The 19,540-nt window shown below is 32.7% G+C and overlaps 1 protein-coding gene across 1 annotated transcript; it reads right to left on the minus strand.

The window, feature by feature from the left end:
• Positions 1-11,642: 11,642 nt before the first annotated feature.
• Positions 11,643-14,007, minus strand: LOC136272364 (uncharacterized). The gene has a single exon (XM_066073841.1). The coding sequence runs from the start codon at positions 13,852-13,854 to the stop codon at positions 11,860-11,862; it is 1,995 nt and encodes a 664-aa protein (XP_065929913.1). The 5' UTR covers positions 13,855-14,007; the 3' UTR covers positions 11,643-11,859.
• Positions 14,008-19,540: the final 5,533 nt, after the last annotated feature.

Below are 19,540 nucleotides of genomic sequence, written 5' to 3' on the forward strand. Positions count from 1 at the left end.
TGTAATAGACCATTGCAATGTACAGCATGTCCGACACATATCCAAATTTCATTGATAATCCAAGCAAGTTGAGTGCGTTTCTGTCTCTGATATATGTATTTTTGTTGTCATTTTTATCAATGTATTTGTCATGTAGTACAAACGCAGTACTTTGAAGGACTGTGGCTGTAAGCTTTTGTAACAGGATGGTCGTATAACTTGTCAGAGGTGAACAGATCAACTGTTCTATTTTATGGAGGACTTTTGCACAGTCCTGTAGATTGTTGGTTATTACAGAATCACAATCTTCTATTTCTTCCAAAAAAGTAAAATCAAAGCAAAGCTCACAGCCCATAGTGTATTCGTAAGAAACTATACATCCAAGATAGATTAGGCTGTTAATGATATAGTCTCTGATAGGTGAAATGTGTAACAACAGGAATATACCCTTCTCATACAATTTATTGAGTTTTTTAAATAGATTTTTCTGATCTTTGCCATATATACCATATTGTTCTGGGGAATAAAAAAATTAGGACAAACCCCTTCATACACACATTTAAGAACAAGTTTAAAGCAGATCCAGAAACCTGCCATTATATTTCCTGGACACCACTGACGTAGCATGTTTTGTTGAATAGTCCAAAAAATGGGTGTTTTCATGTGGTATGAACACAGCATTTTCTCTTCATCACTTACTCCAGCATTAATTACATCATTCAGGAACAATTTCAGCAAGCCATAAATTAAAAATTGCGTATGATTCATAGAGTACACAAGTTTGTTTTCTGCCTGGGAGAAAGATATTCTCCATTCGTTGTCTGGGTGGTTTCCTAGTTTGTGTCCTATCGCAACAAAGTGACAACCATTTCGGAAAATGTCGCTAGAAATATGCTGCGGAGGCCATGCATGACATCTTTCTATCCATGATGATGCAGTGGGAGGCCAAAAATCACTGACAAAACAATGGGCATAGTCAAACATTCTTCTTCCGACAAGTCCACTACCACATGGTCCATGTATTGTAGAATTAGGTCTTATTAGAGAACATGTGATCTCTCTGAATTGAGAGCTTGATGTATACAAATGTCCTTTTTTTTCGTACACAAGCATCATAGACGTTTTTGTATGTGTTTTCTAATCGTAAGCACCTAAGTTAAGTAAATCCTGGTGGACTCTCGGAAGAGTTACAGAGAATTGTATTATGTCTGTTGGTGTTGTACAACCCCAATTGTGACATATCCCAGATTACACGGTGCCTAGGTACTATATACATTTCGTCTATGTCTGATTCATGGAATCGGAATCCTTCTGTGTGGCTACCACTTTCCATCTTTTTGCAACGATTACTTGTACACCGTTGATTATTTACGAACTCGCTAATGTCCACCATATCCCTTCTATAGTTAAAGTCTTCTGGGGTCCCTATTATGTGACACATCCCATGATAAACTGACGGAGACATTAACTGGAAAGCCAACTGACTGGAAAAATATTTTGAAAATAAGTTCAATATCGGTTTGCGAGTTCTACCTTGTAAAGTTAAAATACAAATTGACTTACGTGTGTGGTGTTGTGCTTGAGCACATTTTCATGCAATAGGTGTGTGATTTCTGAAAATGTAAATAAATGATTATATTACCACGCTGTACATGGACGAAGCTGTAAAGAAGTGAAGAAAGCTTTTGAAAATAATTGATTTTTTTAATTGTATTTATAAATAATCATAATAAGTACTCCTTAGCAAAATGTATAATGTTTTTTTTTTAAATAATCAACAGCCCTTGTGTTTCTCTCATTTGTTTAATATCGTAAATTCCTACTCAAACACGAATATAATATTTGCATAAAATCTTTAAAAGCATCTTTCACAAATTCTAAAATATCGGTTTCATATTCTTGACAATTTTAAACTACATGAAATCAGAATCCTTTCTCACAAATTCGTCTTTAAAAAATTGTCTAGTTACTTACCACATAACTGTTAACCATACAAGGCGCTTTCTAATTAATGCGTTCTTTCTCTTGGTAAATAGTTTGTTTATTTGCTTCAAAGTCCGGATGTTTTGTCTTTTCCTGAAGTTCTTGAGTTTGATAAAATTTCACAGCTGTGAAACTGGTAAGGAGGTTCAGTGGTCAACAATAAGATTTTCAATTTATTTTTAGATATATTTTTACGCGGGTAGGTTAAGGCAACTACGAGTTTAATGAATGTCAAAATTATGTTTATTTTTATGAAAACAGTGCTGAATATGAATACCAAGTGAATGTGTTCCCAAAGATATCATTTTTCTACTTCGGAATCGACTCGATCTTTGAAGCTGCCGAGCCATGGTATCACGTGACAGTTAAAAATAGATCACTTTTTTACCTTAACAAAAAACGAAAAAGTGTAACACTTCCCCGAAGTTTATTTGTATGTTTGCAACTATAATTCGATCGGCAATTAGTTCGTGTTTATTGGTATTACTGCTAGAATCCTATTGTTAATCACATAAAAAAAGATATTGTAAATATTTATCGGAAACCCTCTCAACTTCTATAATTTCATTGAAAATACTACGTATTTTTCATTTAAAACAACGAAGCACAGGATTCTAGCAACACTTTTCTAGTAGTTTAGGTAAAATACCGTTGATATTTACCAAAGTCATCTTTCATAATATCCGGGGTAGTGTTACACTTTTGCCTTTCTTTGTACACATTGACAGAGGAAAGGATGGTCAAGCCATATAAATGTCGATCTGCTTACCTTAAAACACTCGCTGATAAAACAAAATATCCATGCCTGTATTATCCTGATTATATTCTAACTGACACTCATCTAAACCTTAGGTATCTGTATTAAATAAGTCTTATTTCGGCATTGTTTACACTGCATTCCGATGATTTGTCTCCCGACATGATCTTCTCTATTAAACATGCTTGTGACGTCATCAATGATAATTATACGTAATAGAGAGAAATCGAAGCTATATTCAGTAAGAAGAGTTTCTAGTGATATTTTATGCCTGTAGTTTTTATAATTTAAACCAGAGATAAAGTTAAAATCGACATGTTTCTGAGTAAAATATGACATCATGCTGCTTATTGTGACGTCATATCGATCAGAGGAATTTGATCGCTGAGAGTTGCCTTATCATACCCGCGTAGCTTTAAATTGTCATACAGTAAAGAAAAACTTTAAACTATTTAGCTTAATATAGAACTTCTTTTTTCACATGGATAATGAATAAAAACAGTCTAAATTAGCCATCATATCATTAAACCCTCTTTACAACAAAATATGTTTTTTCCAATTGCGCAGAAAAAGTAGGAAAAAAAAAGAGTTTAAATGTGTGGTAATCATACTTATACACTGATATTTTTTTTTCTCAAATGAAAATTCAGTCTAGGAATAATATCGATATATAATCATTCAACCGCTGCATTGTATAATGCAATTTACTAACTATTTAAAACTATTGGTGTTAATATATTATGCACAGGATGAATGACCATCTTTAAGTTCTCCTTAAAGAAAGCTTAAAGGTGTTTAAAAATAGCTTAAAGACGATCTTTAAGCCACCTTTAAGTTATATGTGTTGCTTAAAGTTGGCTTAAAGAAAGCGTAAAGATGCCTTAAAGGCAGCTTAAAAACTATCTTTAAGCCACCTTTAAGCCACCTTTAAGGACAACTTATAGGTCCTTAATGTCCAAACTTCTTTAAGCCACCTTTAAGCTACCTTTAAGCCACCTTTAAGCTGCTTTTAAATCATTAAAAATCTTTTAATTCAATATTGTGCTTAATTGACCAACAAAGTATATTAACAATATGATAATGATAGAAAGGGTATTAAAAACGGTTTCTGTTCTAGAAAAAAAAAATGAAAAAAAAATAATAAAAACGTCTTAGACGAAAATTGAACCGGGGACCATTCGTTTACCAGCTTTACCTCACTTCCTCTGCGCCACGGCATGTTACATATTTTATGTGGTTTTTATATCCTATATATCAGTGAATATTGAATCAATGTATTGAATGTGTATTTTTTACTTAAAAAGATTTTGACTTCCATCCAGATTGTAACAATAAATTATATCTACAGACCCTGAAACGTGCTACTACACCAGTTGCACGGTTCGGTTTGTTACGTTTTTTGAACGGTACGGTTCGTTTTGTGAACGGTACGGTTCGCTTTGTGAACGGTACGGTACGCTTTGTGAACGGAACGGTTCGCTTCTTGCACGGTACGCTTTGCTAAAAATAGCTGCACGCTTTATGAACGGTCTGCGCGCTTTATTAATGAGGTTGGCGTGGCCTGAACGCTTTGATTTTTTTTTTTTCGATATAATTTTGTTTAGTTTTTTGCCCGATCTACTTCAGCAAGGTGGTAATTATAACAATTTTATAATTTTATATGATATATTACAAAAGTATTTCAATCGATCTATTTAAAATCAGAATGTCCATCCGTTCCCTCGTTTTTGATACGTTGCGTGAACCGTTTACTCAGTGACAACCGGGAAGCGGAGGTTATTTTAATTTTGATCAGTCTGTTATTATTAGTATTTAATTTAGATTAATGTAATCATTAAGATAGATTAAAGAACTGTTTGACTTTAATCCGATATATTTTTGTTAATTCAGCGAGCTGTCGATAATTTTACAAAGCATCTTAAGTTTTTATTTCTATACATGTACTTGAGTTGAAGTCATTTAATACTTCTAATCCATTTAAAATTGCTATGATAAATTACCTCGACTTTTTTCCGATATTTTCTTAGTTTCCTTTATCGTTGTCTTGATTCTCGGCTAGTTGTTTATTATTCATAATTCGAATGACCATTCTTTATTGCGTACTACTGTAGTACTATTGCCGATAGCCGATTGCCCTAGTGAAGACGATGTAAAATTAATGATAAGATAAACAATGAATTTCAGATAAGAAATCTTGAAATCAACTGTTACATAGTTTTTTTTACACGAATTTTTATTCATTTAAATATTGATTCTATGATTTTCTGCACTTGTTTGTAAACATAGATCATACCTACATCTAACCCGTCATCACCTATCTTATCTGAACTAAGATCGCGTGCATAGTCAAAATATGACTATTAGTTTTTGTTTTTCCGTTAAACTATACATGTTTATGTAACATATTTCATACGATATGTACACAACTGGATATAAACAACAAGCCAATAACTTTTATTTATATAATGGCGATATTTATCATTCTGTTGAACAAGTGTCCGCTCTTCACTGTATGCATGCGATTTAGTTGACGTTTTACAAATGCTGACTAACCTGTTTATATTTTATTAACCTTTTTACACACATACTTGTTGTAAACAGGACACGTAAACATACCCAGTAATCAACACATGAATGTTTAAAGTGATAAATAAATAAAAATTTATCTAGTAACAAAAATAATACGACAGCGAGGGAAAACGACTCTGATCGCCAGTACACATGGTACATGAATTATAATCATGAAATCGGAGAGAAATTATTGTTGAATAATTTAAAATAGGAACACTCTTTTCAATAGGGATTTAAGAAAACATAAAACAAAAACGTTTCATTCGATAATTTTCTTCTAGCCATATAGGAGGAACCAAGTAGCACGCGGCGCATGGCGTGATCTGTACGGTTATAATTAAACTGATTGGCAGGCGAAGCACGTAAAGTCCTGAGATAAAATCCCGCTCAAATGACCAACTATAGAAACCTAAAGCGAAATAATAAAGTTCAGAAATAAAACTTTAATTTAAAGTATTATTTCGCTTTAGGTTTTATGTTTTCTTTATAGTCAACACACAAGTTTTCTCTCTCTCTCTCTCTCTCTCTCTCTCTCTCTCTCTCTCTCTCTCTCTCTCTCTCTCTCTCTCTGAGGGTGTATGTGATTGTGTGCAAACCATTTGGAATTATTAGATTTCTATTTGTATGTGAATTCATTTATTTTAGACTCATGGTTTCACAACGATTTCAGCACAATGACTAAAAGTTTGTACAGCGGACGATGTACATGTAGATTGATCTCGACGATTAAAATGTCGACGCTATTTCACATCACACATATTAGATTGAAAATAAATTTTAAAAGAGCTGTGTTTGTGCTTACATGTACTTGTTATCTCATTCAACTATTCATGATGGTGTCCGTGGAAAGGTGTGAATATCGGCATCTCGTGTACACCTGTTTAAGCGTCCAAATATACAGAATTAGTTGTAAAGTACAATAACTGCTAAAAACCAAAGAAAGACAATAACGCCTGTTGTGTATAGAACCAAAGCTTCAGCTTCTGTACACGTGTTTCGCACGAGTGATTTTTGTTCATGTGAAATCACGACGTCATTACCAGCTATGCGGGAAATAAAGTTAAAAGTTATTTTATGGAATGCGTGTACTTTTTCCCGTTCAATGCTTGCATTTAATTTATCAAGATTTTGTACATGTATATATTATTTACAATTTATCATACATGTATGAGTGATTTTTTGTTTATTTATTGGTACATAAATAGGTCAAGAACAAATCACTCGAGTCACCGGTAACACCCCTGCGAATGTTATTGTCATTTAAATTTTAGACCACGTGGTTTTATTTGACCCCCTCAGTTTCGCAGTAAAAATCGTGCCTCGTGTTTATAGTCTATTTTAGAGAATCTAGGTACTTGTAGTCAAATATAAATTCTAGAGGTTTATTGATTTTAAACTTTATCTTCATTAATTGGTGGATAAAATGTGTTCTAGAAATAAATGTGACAATACAAAAAATAGTTATTTTTCTGCTGTTGCGACAATTAACATGCGTAGTAGAGATCATCCTTAAGATTTAATTTTCGATCCGCGCCTGACCTATACTCTGTCCCGAGTTTTTGCTTCCACCACTTTTTGCTTGATATTTCAATAATAGTAAATACCTTTGTGCTCAAACTACGTTCATCCACTAATATGAAAAATGTCCAGATTATCTGTTTTGAAACGCCCCCTCTACCGCTTCAGGTTTCAGTACACATCCAAAAATTGAAAGTCTACGGAAATTTTGCATTGCATCAGCCATTAATAAGCCCGGATGATAATGTTAAAAAATTGCGCGATGTATTCCGAGTGTATTCTGAATGGAGAAAAGATGTAAACATTTCCCATTACAAATCTCCGTAAAAAAATTGTTTTCGTTCCTGTGAAATTTTATGAGTGAAAATGGATAATTGTTCAATGAAGATAAATGAGGATATATTCCCTTTCATCGATTTCAATTGTATTTCTTTCACAGGTATGTGTATTTTTATTAACAATCATCAAAAATTGATGGAAGCAATAACTTGGGACAGACTATAGTAATAACATCAATAGTGAAACAGACTGTACTATTGTATGCAGAATGCTCCTTGAAAATGGCTCGATATACTAAGTTTTTATGCAAAACATTCACCCATTATTTTTTTTAAAAACATGATATTGCACACCACAAGCATCAAACATGGCTATGATTTTATTAAGCAATCCAATGTTTATATTATCAACCACTTTACACGTGGTTGAACACGAACGATAACTCTATTCTGAATATCATCGTTTAATTTAAAAAACCGCTAAATGGTGAAATAAGACATACATATTAAAAGATGTTTATGTTTTAACATAAATCAAAGTAGAATATGATATGAAAATCGACCAGTACTTACGTATTTTGAGAATATTATCCGAACACTCATACATCCGCTCAAATTTTCACAGGGACTGAACAAATCTCGGTGAAGTCTCGTGAACTTTCATTCGAGCACCTCTGGATTTATTACATACTTAGCAACGATAATGAAAACATTCCGAACACATTCCCAGGGGTGGGTAATATGTGGTTGTCATTTACATTTTCTGGGTCTGCATAACTTAAGTCGACATTTATTTTTAATTTAAAAAGGATATAAAATTATATATATTTCAACCCTTGTTTAGCCATAGTGTATATATATTTTTAAACATACGCTACTTTTATAACGATTCGATTAACATGTTAATTAACATCTCTCTAAGAAGGAAAATATTTTTGTGACTGTTTTAATTAGAATAACAGTTTTAAATCTTAGTATGTGTTATCTAATCCCGTATAAAAAATCTAGAAAAATATTTAACTTATCTGGTCAGCTATAATCTCCGTCTGTATTCATCGAATGACATTAGGTCAACAAGCCGTATATGGAATGTTGCACGCTTATTGCAAGGTACGGTACGCTTTTTTGTCTGGATGCGGGTCTTGCATAAATTATCTTGCACGCTTTTTGCACGGTACTATTCGCTTTGTGAACGGTACGGTTCGCTTTGTGAACGGTACGGTTCGCTTTGTGAACGGTACGGTACGCTTTGTGAACGGTATGTTTCGTTTTGTGAACGGTACGGTTCGTTTCTTGCACAGAACGGTACGGTTCGTTTTAGAGGTGTAGTAGCACGTTTCAGGGTCTGTAATTTATAAATTACATGCATGTATTTAGAATAAAATACGGAACTTTGTATTCAGTGAAAAAAATAAATGGAAACCGTTAGGCTTACTAGTAGGCCTACTTAGTTAATAAATTTAAACCGAGCATATACACGTTCATCTAATTCATAGCTAAATGAAATGCAAGGACGAAGATGAAATATTTCTTTTTTTTTAATGCATTGGAACTATTAGGATATTAGTTTTACGCAATTTCCCGGTTTTCATGATCACGGCGCCGTTCCTATTTCTTTGGATTTTTAGACTATCAATTCTATAGCAAACAATATTACCAATAACTGGTGACATATTTACTGCATGTGCCAATTGCAGATGATGTATACATATACTTGTACATACAATTGTATGATGTACCAGGCAGGGTATGTACCATATTTACTCTTATACATATATTTAAATAATTAACACCTATTTATGATCACCGGTACAGTAAATAATTAGCCTCTAGATTTTACTCTTACATACATGTATCTTTAAATTGTAGACGTAACATTTTTAAAACCCAGAGTTAGGAAATAATACTTTGAAAATGAATTACAAATAAAGATAAACATTTTATTCACTAGACTTATCGTATACTTGTACATACTAGGATTTCAACGCCTTAAGAAACCCTGATGTGCTCCTGGGCATACGGCACACACGTTGTGTATATCTTGTATATGTCTGTGTTAGTTCCAGGTGTTTATTTAAGTTGGGCAAACAATAGACTCTAGTTAGATATACACAAACGAACAAAACTAGACAAAGCAGTAAAATCCTGCCCGATATAACAAAGGCAGTTGAGAGTCTTTTCATCTTTAACATGTTTCTAGCATATCTAGAATTAGACCTAGAAATAATTAAAATTGAAAAAAATACATACCTTAAACCGATTATTAAATTAAATCATGCATTTTTGGTTTATTATCTTTATTTTGTTAAATAGCCGTATGAACTAAGAGAGAGAGAGAGAGAGAGAGAGAGAGAGAGAGAGAGAGAGAGAGAGAGAGAGAGAGAGAGAGAGATTTTTTTACCGATTAATATATAGTAGGAAACAAACATACTTAAATATAATTTCATGCACAGATTAAGATACAGAGAGTGCGCTCATCCCTACAATAATTGTGAATAATTTTGAAACCCAAAAAAAATTATAAAGAATTTTTAACGGCAATCTGTGTCCCTCGGATCGGCGTTGATAATAGCGATCTGTGTTTAATGGAGCGACAATTAAAACAGCCTGGACCCCCCCCCCCTTTCTTGGAAATTAAATCACCACTCTGATCATCCCCTCCCATCCCTATAAAAGAGCTTTTGCATTTAATATATGTTTTTATTGTTCAGTTTGATCAAACTTGACTTAAAGGGAACCTAAATATGGTTTATATTCAACTTAAAGGGAGCGTAAATGCCTCTAAAAGATACTTAAAGATGGCTTAAAGGTGACTTAAAGAAGTTTGGACATTAAGGACCTATAAGCTCATCTTAGAGGTGACTTAAAGATGGCTTAAAGATTGTATATCCTTTATGCCACCTTTAAGAACTTGTTTAAAGATTGTTTTTCGCCCTGTGATGGCAACTTCCACTTATATTGTAATAGGAAATTATCAGTTTTATTGTAATGTATGTTGTTACATAATAACAGTGTTTATCAATTTTGTTGAACTTGTACACCGAGAGTTGACATAACATTGAAAACAATGTCAAAATTGATTTCTACGATTATTTTGGCGAATTTATATTTTGCATTGAATTATCATTTTTTTTTAAATTGATGTAGAATTTCCAATTTTAGCAAGAAGATCGTGGAGTTTTACGCAATTTGCATGGGCTGTTTAAGGATCGTTAACAACATATATCATCTAACCAATCAAAAAATGTACAGTAGATGTTTTCTGATTGGTGTGTATTTTGAAGTATATATAATTCCTGAAAAATGTTATTAAATAAAAAAAAAATCAAAATATGATGTTTTTACAACGAGGTGCCACTTAAATTGTGAATAACATTTAACTCTAAACTATAATTTGGAGAGGGACTCGTGCAAATTTTATTTTTAAGATGACAGGGTTTTCGAAAAACAACCAATCAAATCAATCAGTCCTTTTCAATTTAGTTAAATGAAATCTTTTATGTATTTTTATACAGAGCTCTTCCGATTTTAGAAGGTTGAGCTGTATCTAACTATCTATGTATATAAAGTAAGATGTCAAGCACTATGTACTATTTGAATATTAATATCTTCCTTTTGATCAGACGTGAAGTGGTTTTTTTAATATTGTAAAGCGTTAAGTGGTTCCACAAAAAGAAATCATAGAATTATTCCTTTTAGGGTTTAAATCTTTATGTTTGTTCTATAGTTTAGCAATATAAAAACGCAATATTTGCTTGAATTTGTGTTGGTGTTTTGGGTTTTTTTTATTTAAAAAAACAGAAATTAAATAAATATAATTTCTAATGGAGGTTTCCTACATGTATTCGATCCCCGTGATCGACAGTGGTTGTATGTGATAGGGTATGGCGGTCGCCCGCTTGGACACGTGGGTTCTCTCCGGGTACTCCGGCTTCTTCCCAACCCAATGACCCCCTCGCGCTAACATCTGTGCCAATGTGATATTTTTATAGGTGCAAAAGTAATATAGAGTTGGTATGGCGACCGCACTCGAATCAGGCTCACCGAAACAGAATCGTCCTACGTTTTGCACGACGCTTTAATAGTATAGCCTTCCGGCAACCCAGACTTTAAAAATTTAGGTATTAAGCATTTCGAACTTGACAAACACCATTTATTAACTATATTTTATTATAAAAGACTGCATACGCTTTTTTAGTATGGTTTTGTTTTCAAATAAATAACGGCAAGATTTGTACTTTTATAATTTTATTTTCTTTTTTTAAATTTTACAATATATCAAATCAACACGTACATACAATCACATATTAAACTAATAAACATTGTAAAAAAAAAAAAGACGTTTTGGTACTTGATTAAAACTACAAGGCTCCCCACTAAAAAATCAAAAAGAAAAGGGAAAAAAAGCAAATAAATTTATTGGAATTTATCACATAACCAACCTGTATGTATATTTTGTTTTTAAATAAATGAGTGTTTAATTATCCTTATTTAGTTATAAATCTTCACGAAAATTGTAAAGAATGGCATTACAGCAAAAACATGTAAAGAGCTTATATATAAAATCTATATAATTATTCCTTTTAAAGTGAATTAGAGATAAATTATTCCTTATTTAGTATTGAATCTCATTTTTACAGCAATGACAAATCATTGGATAACGCAAAACACATTCTAGCATAAACTGGCATGTGAAGTGTTTATTATTTAGATTGGTAAACACATTGTTCTTTTTTTTTTTTTGGTTACATAATCAAATAACGTAACTGACAGTCAATCTACTGCTAGGTCGTCTATGTCTTGAATTCTCAGCCTGGTTGCATGCTGTATTTTACATAATGAATTCTCTCTGAGAGATTGCCGAAAAGAAAACAGAGCTGCCTGAATGTCACCCTGGATCTGTTGACAGATCCCCAGGATATTCCAAGAAATATCACTTTGATCATGTTGGACAAGGGCTTTAAGATTACCTAGAGCCAATTGTGCTCTCAATGTGTCATTATGTCTACAAGTTAAAAACTCTAGCATATTTGACACAGTAAACGGTGAAATCCGAATCCATAACATGTCGCTCATTTTACAAGATTCCTGTTCTAGTAGCAATTCCGTGATATAACAAATGCTATCGTTCAGGCAAATGTTGTTTGCTATTGCCTGTCTCATTTTTGTAGACCAGGACTCTCCCCCAACAGCTTCAATATACGCCGAACTTTGTGTATTTCCTTTGAACATGACACATGGTTTTGACATCTTCACTTTTGATATCTCTATAATATATAAAGCTTCCTTGTATCTGAATGTTTTGTAATAAAACATTGCAATGTACAGCATATCCGACAAATATCCAAACATTGCTGATAATTTAAGCAAGTGGAGAGCTTTTTTGTCTCTGGTATATGTGTTTTTGTTTGTATTTGGTTTAGTGTATTTGTCGTGTAGTATAAAAGCTGTACTTCGTAGGATTGATGCTGTAAGCCTCTGTAATGATACAATCTGATTACTTGTCAAAGATGAACAAATCAAGTGTTCTATTATTAGGAGGGCTTTTGCACAGTCCTGTAGGTTGCTTGTTTTTAAAGGACCACTACTTTCCATTTCTCTATTAAATCTAGTATCAAACTCTATCTCTGAGCTCAAAGTACAACCTTCATAATCTATATGCCCTCGATAAATTAGGCCTTGAAGAATAAACTGTCTGGTAGTCGAAATGTGTAGTACCAATGATAAACCTTTCTCATACAATTCATAGAGTCTTCTAAATAAATTATCTTGCGCTTCGCCATAAATACGACTTAAGAATAAGTTATTTTGTGGAATAAAAAAATTAGGGCAAACGCCCAAAAAAACCCATTTGAGAACAAGTTTAAAGCAGACCCAAAAACCGGCCAGGATATTTTCTGGACACCACTGAGATAGCATGTTTTGTTGAATGGCCCAAAAAATGGCTGTCTTCATGTGATACGAACATAACAGTTTTTCCTCATCACTTAATCCAGCATTTATCACTTCATTCAGGAACAATTTAAGCAGACCATAAGTTAAAAATTGCGTATGGTTCATTGAGTAGACAAGTTTGTTTTCTGCTTGGGAGAAAGATATTCGCCATTCGTTGTCTGGATGGTTTCCCAGTTTGTGTCCTATCGGAACAAAGTGACACCCACTTCGGACAATGTCGTCAGTAACATGATGTGGGGGCCATGAGTGACATCTGTCTATCCATGAGGAAGCAGCGGCGGGCCAAAAGTCACTGACAAAACAATGGGCAAAGTCGTACATCGTTCCTCCGTCACATGTGCTACTACACGGTCCATGCATTGTGGAATTAGGTATTACAACGGAACGTTTGAGTTCTCTGAATTTAGTGCTTGATATAAACAGCACTCCATTTATGGGTACACATGCTGATGCAACATGTTCGTGAGCGTTTCCATTTGTTAAATGAAGTAATGTGAACCCTGGTGGACTCTCAGAAGTGTTACACAGGATCAGAATTTGTCTGTTTTTGTTATACAACCCGGACTGGGACATATTCCAGATTACACAGTGCTTAGGTACTATAAACATTACATCTATGTCTGATTCGGGTAATCGGAATCCTTCTCTGTGGCTACCACTTCTCATAATTTTGCACTGATTACTTGTTTGCAATTGATTATTCAGGAACTCTCTAATATCCAACATGTCTCTTCTATAGCTTACTTCTTGATCGGTCCCTATCTTGTGACACATCACATGATACGCTAACTCAGAAATAAACTTGACAGCCATTTTACGGAAACGAATGTCTGTGACGGGTTATCTTTTTGTGTATTAGTTACATCTTATTGGGTTTAAACAAAAATGAACATTTCCTACATTTCCTGTGGTTTTGACCGTTGGAACATTCCCACGTCATATAAAAATACCAGGACACTGAAGTGAAAGCCTCTGAAAATAAAAATAAGTGTCGTTATTAGATTCATCAAGTTGTCCAAAAAAGTTTTGGACAAAATGATTGATGATTTATTTCATTACATGTATCATCATATGATTTTATTAAATAATGTTTATACTCACTGTATTCCTCTTGAAAGCAATCTTGAATTCTAATAAACAGCGCTAGCAAAGTTGTTTATAATGCAAGACGCCAGTCGAGAACAGCTGCATTTGTCAATACGTTTTCTTAAGTTCTGTATCCTAAATGGGGCTTTTTCCTGAAATACTTGAGTTTGATATAACTGAAGAAATGTCAAGTGGTTACCAACATTATAGCGTATCCCATCTTTTAGTAATTTTCGTGTTACGAGAAAAAGAGAGAGAGAGAGAGAGAGAGAGAGAGAGAGAGAGATAGATTGTAAATTTGTGTGATAAATTGTTTTAACGAAATGACATCGATACAGGTTGAATTACATGTATCCACTGCATGTAACATTGCATTTAAGTTACGCTCAATCTATAGATAATTTTCTTTGATAGTTTCTTTGAAACTAGATACCGTAAAAGTAGGTATGTATGCGTGGGGGAAATTTACATTAGTTACGCGGTACGCTGAAAACCGCGAAAAAAAAACCCGCGCGTATGATGAAATATTAAACAATATAGAGTGGTAAATTTTGTACCCGTGTATTTAATACCCAATCGTATTTTTTTACAATAGAAAGCGCATACTGGCACTGTACCAGTTCTCGGCTAAAATTTAAAGTTTACTTTTCGTATTTCCTTTTTCTTGATATTGTTTGATAAAACTTGACATACTTTAAATGGTGATCTCCTTTATTTTATCAATCTGTTAGATAATATAACTATTTATAACCCAAAATATCTTGTTTTGTGTTTTTTAGCACGCCTCGAATTTGCTATTTTTTTACGATTTACTGTACCGGTTATCGGTTTCGTGATTATAACGTAGTAAAATCCTTGTACATGTTGATTTTATACTCTGCTTAATGTAATTTGATGTATGCCCCTTGTGGGGTCAGACTAAAGTCATCGGGGTTATGATACATTATAAACAAATTCATAAAATTATTTGTTTAATATTATACGATAATACACAAAATTGTAGACTATTCAATACATAATTGTGCAATCAGGCGTTCAATTGCTCTATGAATCTCTCGGAAATTAAAGAATTCCTTTTGTTTATATATATTACATGTATTGATATTATTTGTCAAATCAAAGAAGGGATATACATGTAATAACGTATCAAAAAGGGGTATTTTTCTATTTTTAACTTATTACTGCTGAAAGAGCAAAGATGTAAATCAGTGGTAAACAGTGATTATGCATAAAACTTATTCAAAAAAAAGTTTTCAAGCAAACGAACTTTTCTTTATTCGAAAGAGACGACTGGATTAAAAATTCTTTGATTGTCGTGTGCTATAAACCCGAACTCTCAGTTTAGCCGATAACTGGTCTTACCTGATAACTGGAACAGTTCCAGTACTTAACCAATAGCGTAAATAACCACTTTTACAGTATTTTAAAAATTAGTGTTTTTTTTAAATATTTTAAAATGTTGTCATTACAAAGCTGACTCTCTTGAATAGATATATATATCTTAACTTGAAAAGGTTAAAATAGAAACGAATAAAGAACATGTGCTATTAAGATATAGAGAATGTGCCCTTTTTCAGTGCCGTTTTTATGTAGTAAATATCAACAACTTGCATTTTCCCCGTTATATTTAAACACTGATGGATACTTCTGATTTATCAGAGGGAGGGGACATTTGAATCAGTGGATCGATTGGCGCGTTTGCTGAATTGTACGTTAGGCATTATTTTACGTCTGAAAGCTAAAAAGAAATAAAGCTTTGAAGTTACATATGACCATAGTGATCAAACAAACAGTTTATGGAAAGCGATTTAAAAAGTGCAAGTGTTTTTCAGTGAGCACATTTCACAAAACTACCTTGATCGAACCCACGTGACTGTTTGAAACAATTTTTAACATACCTGGGTTCAAAAAAAGGCACGCAGGTAATAGCTGTCACTTGCTAAATAAAAACCTTGAAATTTTGAAAATTTTCATGTTTAAGGTACTAGCCTAATACTGTACAAACTTCTGATTTTCACAGGAGTTTTCTAAATGTACAATGCGTATTTTATCTTGTCCACAAATTTTACTCGATTAGGCTGACTAAAAAAAGGCTTTGAATTGAATGTCTGTTTTCGATTAAAACTTTTCGACTAAATAAAAGCACGAATTTCGGCTGACCCCTACTATGTTTAACTTGTAAAACTTCGTGCTATTTATATACACTAAATTCAGCGCTAAAACTTGTTGATACTTATGGTTTAAATATCAATAGATGATGTGAGATAAAAAATTATGCTTAATTTGAATCTTTAATTTTTATTTCACTTTTGACCGGGGCCCACAAGTGCACTTGTCATTTGTTTATTATACCGCACTGAAAATGTGTGTGAATGTTTGAATTTAAAGGAGATGAGCAGCAATCTTATGCATATGAAAACCACGATATAAACATATCGTGAACCGTTTTGCTCCTATCAAAACTGTCAAAACTTTTATCAAAAGACACAAAAGCAACAAATATGAGGTTCAAGTGTTGTTTTATCTGCAAATTACCCATACCAGAACAGGAGAATTATTTTTATCACTTAAAACAGCTGTATATCTGTGCAGCTGAATACTTATTCTAAAGATTAAAAATTGTGAAAAATTATATAGATAACTTATTGGTGTACTCTCTACAATCATTTGTTGAGAACATTGTTTAAACTTGCACATTTATATTGTACTTTTGCTTAAAAAACTGGATATCCTGTTTTTATCTGAGTTTGCATGGGATCTATTTTTAGAACAAGAACCATCCAGTCATATATCAACATTAACAGAAGTGTGGTTTCAAAGCTTAAAGCGATTCTGGAATTATTGAAAAAAAAAATCACAGTTCAGCAAGATTAAAATTTCAAATTCATTGAAACACAATAAAATTTAGAAATCAACTTATTGTGTTGGACAACTTTTACTACTGTTAACCAAATTATTTTGGCGACGATTTTTTATAGTGATTTACCGAAGATAATGTGGTTTGCAGTGAATAATTTTCGGTACTGAGTTTTATATACAGAGCTCGATTAACGTCGACCTATTGTACGAAAGTCTTAAAATAAAAACGTTTTTGACGGACATTCATACACTCATATATTAACAGTTTAATTTTACAGAAACAGAGCATCATATTGTGTTGTTTGTTCAAAAATGATCAATGGTCGTGGACTAAAAGTTGAACGTGCGCGATGTGGACTAAAAGTGCTCTTTTATTTAATATTCAGTTTATATTATATACCAAAAAGCAAAATGATCTGTGTTAGGCATAATGTTTATTGTTTATTAAGTGGATAAAGGCGGGTAAACGAAATGTAACAGTACAATCACAAAGACTGTTTATGAGCAATGAAGAGAGAAAATATTTTATGTAAGTTATAAGCCATAAACTGTCAATAAAGAGACAACAAGTTCCATGTATAAGTTATAAGCCCCAAATTGCCAATGAAGAGGAAAATGTTTAAGGTATGTGACGCGCCTCAGGCTGTACAATGTCCGACAAAATGGACAGTTTTCGGCTTATAAGAATTAAATAAAAACAGTGAACTGTAGTTACCATAATAAATAAAGGGAATACGGCACGTAACACCCGTATCTCTTGGTTTGTTTCAAACAAAATTTCAATTTAATGCATTAATTTTATCAACAAATTGTTGTAATGTATTAGATCACACCTTCAAAGCTTTCGAAGCAGACGGACGCTTTAATTTTCTCTGATACATTATTTCTAAACTTAGCAAGATTTGGTAGTTTAGACAATTATTTTTTTTCCTAAATTCATTTCATGAATTATTTAAATTCAAACTTAATCTGATTATTGGATTTAATTATGTCGCGTGACACATATCGAAAACTGGGGAGCGGGTTCAATCATTATTTAAATTTAATTTTTATTTTTTTTATTTAATTTACTTGAACAATTGCATTTTACCAAAAAGAACCAATTGGCTTTTATTTGATTTTTTTCTTCCTTAGTGCGATGTTTTATTTTTTTTTAACTTTCGGTAATTAAACATACATCTTGTTTTATTTCCTTTTCTATGTCCTTTAATGTTTCATATTCATCCCATGCTGACTGACGTTTGTCATATTAATTGTTAGACCATAAGTAATCACCTTATTGTGTACGGACTTTTCCGTTTTTTTCCGATAGCGACAAAAAACACACGGTGGGTGTGACCGGTCAGCAGATGATGCTCACTCCTCCATGGCGCTTGATCCTACTTCTGTTTTTTTTATAAGGTCCGTCTTTCCTCTGCTACTGTTTTGAAATTTCCCTTTGGACTTTTGCTTTTGAGGACGCGACAATTGACATGATAGGTTCCACTTTATTGATTGATAGTCGTAGTAAGTGGAGTCCGGAAATTAAATCTACATATTAATTTTCGAAGAAAGTCTTTTATTACAAACTAATATGTTTTTTACATAGATGAGGAAATGATATACAGTTGTTTTTGTTTTTCTTTATTTTTATTTTCATTAATATGACGTTAAGGATGGAATCGACTTATGCCGTAAACAAAATGTTTTTTGGGATTAACAATTCTTAAATTTGTTGTAAGCATATCTATATTTATATATCTATAAACCATTAGTTAATTTCCATGTTTTTTTTTATATTTTGGTCATTTTTAAATGCAAGTGGTTATTCGGTAAGATTCGAGTACTTAACTATTTGAAATAGATTTGTGGCAAAAAAGTCTAACCCCACGTGGTGGGAATCTGGTACATAATTGGAACAATAACTGTGATAGTTCATGTCAATAAGTCTAGACTTAGTATTTCATTTTATATGTATCACCTTAAGGTTATTAAGTATAAAACAATAATTAAATATACACGTTGCAAATGATAAACCATGACATTATTAAGATATTTTACCAAGCAAAATTTGAAGAAAAAAAAGATCAAATTAAAATTTTCAAACTTAGTAGCTCGCACCAAAACTACAGCTGAATTTATCCGGATTCTTTAAATAAACCAGATGGTCATTTGATGCAAAGGTGCAATACTTTTGGATTCGTTAGAGCCATCGAGCTTTTTTATTTTCAATTAGGTTCTTGATTAAATATTTAGACAATACATGCGATGATACATATTGTAAACTACATTAAAAAAAATACTGAAAGCTGTTTGTTCTAAGGGATATTGTTTCTTGTCATAATATCTCTACATCAAATATGTACAGTGACCTGCGACATCTATTATTTACAAATCTCTTCCTACCGTTTATAGATCTGATTGAACCGTAAGTTAATTCTATTCTATCGTGCATCAATCCTATCCTATCGCGCATTAATCATATCAGGTTTTGCATTCAATCTATTTCCCGTTTATTCTTTCGTATTAATCGTATTATTTTTTTTTTTTTTTTTTTTTTTGTCCAGATCTAACA

The sequence above is a fragment of the Magallana gigas genome, chromosome 10 (genome assembly GCF_963853765.1).
Source record: "Magallana gigas chromosome 10, xbMagGiga1.1, whole genome shotgun sequence".
Taxonomy (NCBI): domain Eukaryota; kingdom Metazoa; phylum Mollusca; class Bivalvia; order Ostreida; family Ostreidae; genus Magallana; species Magallana gigas.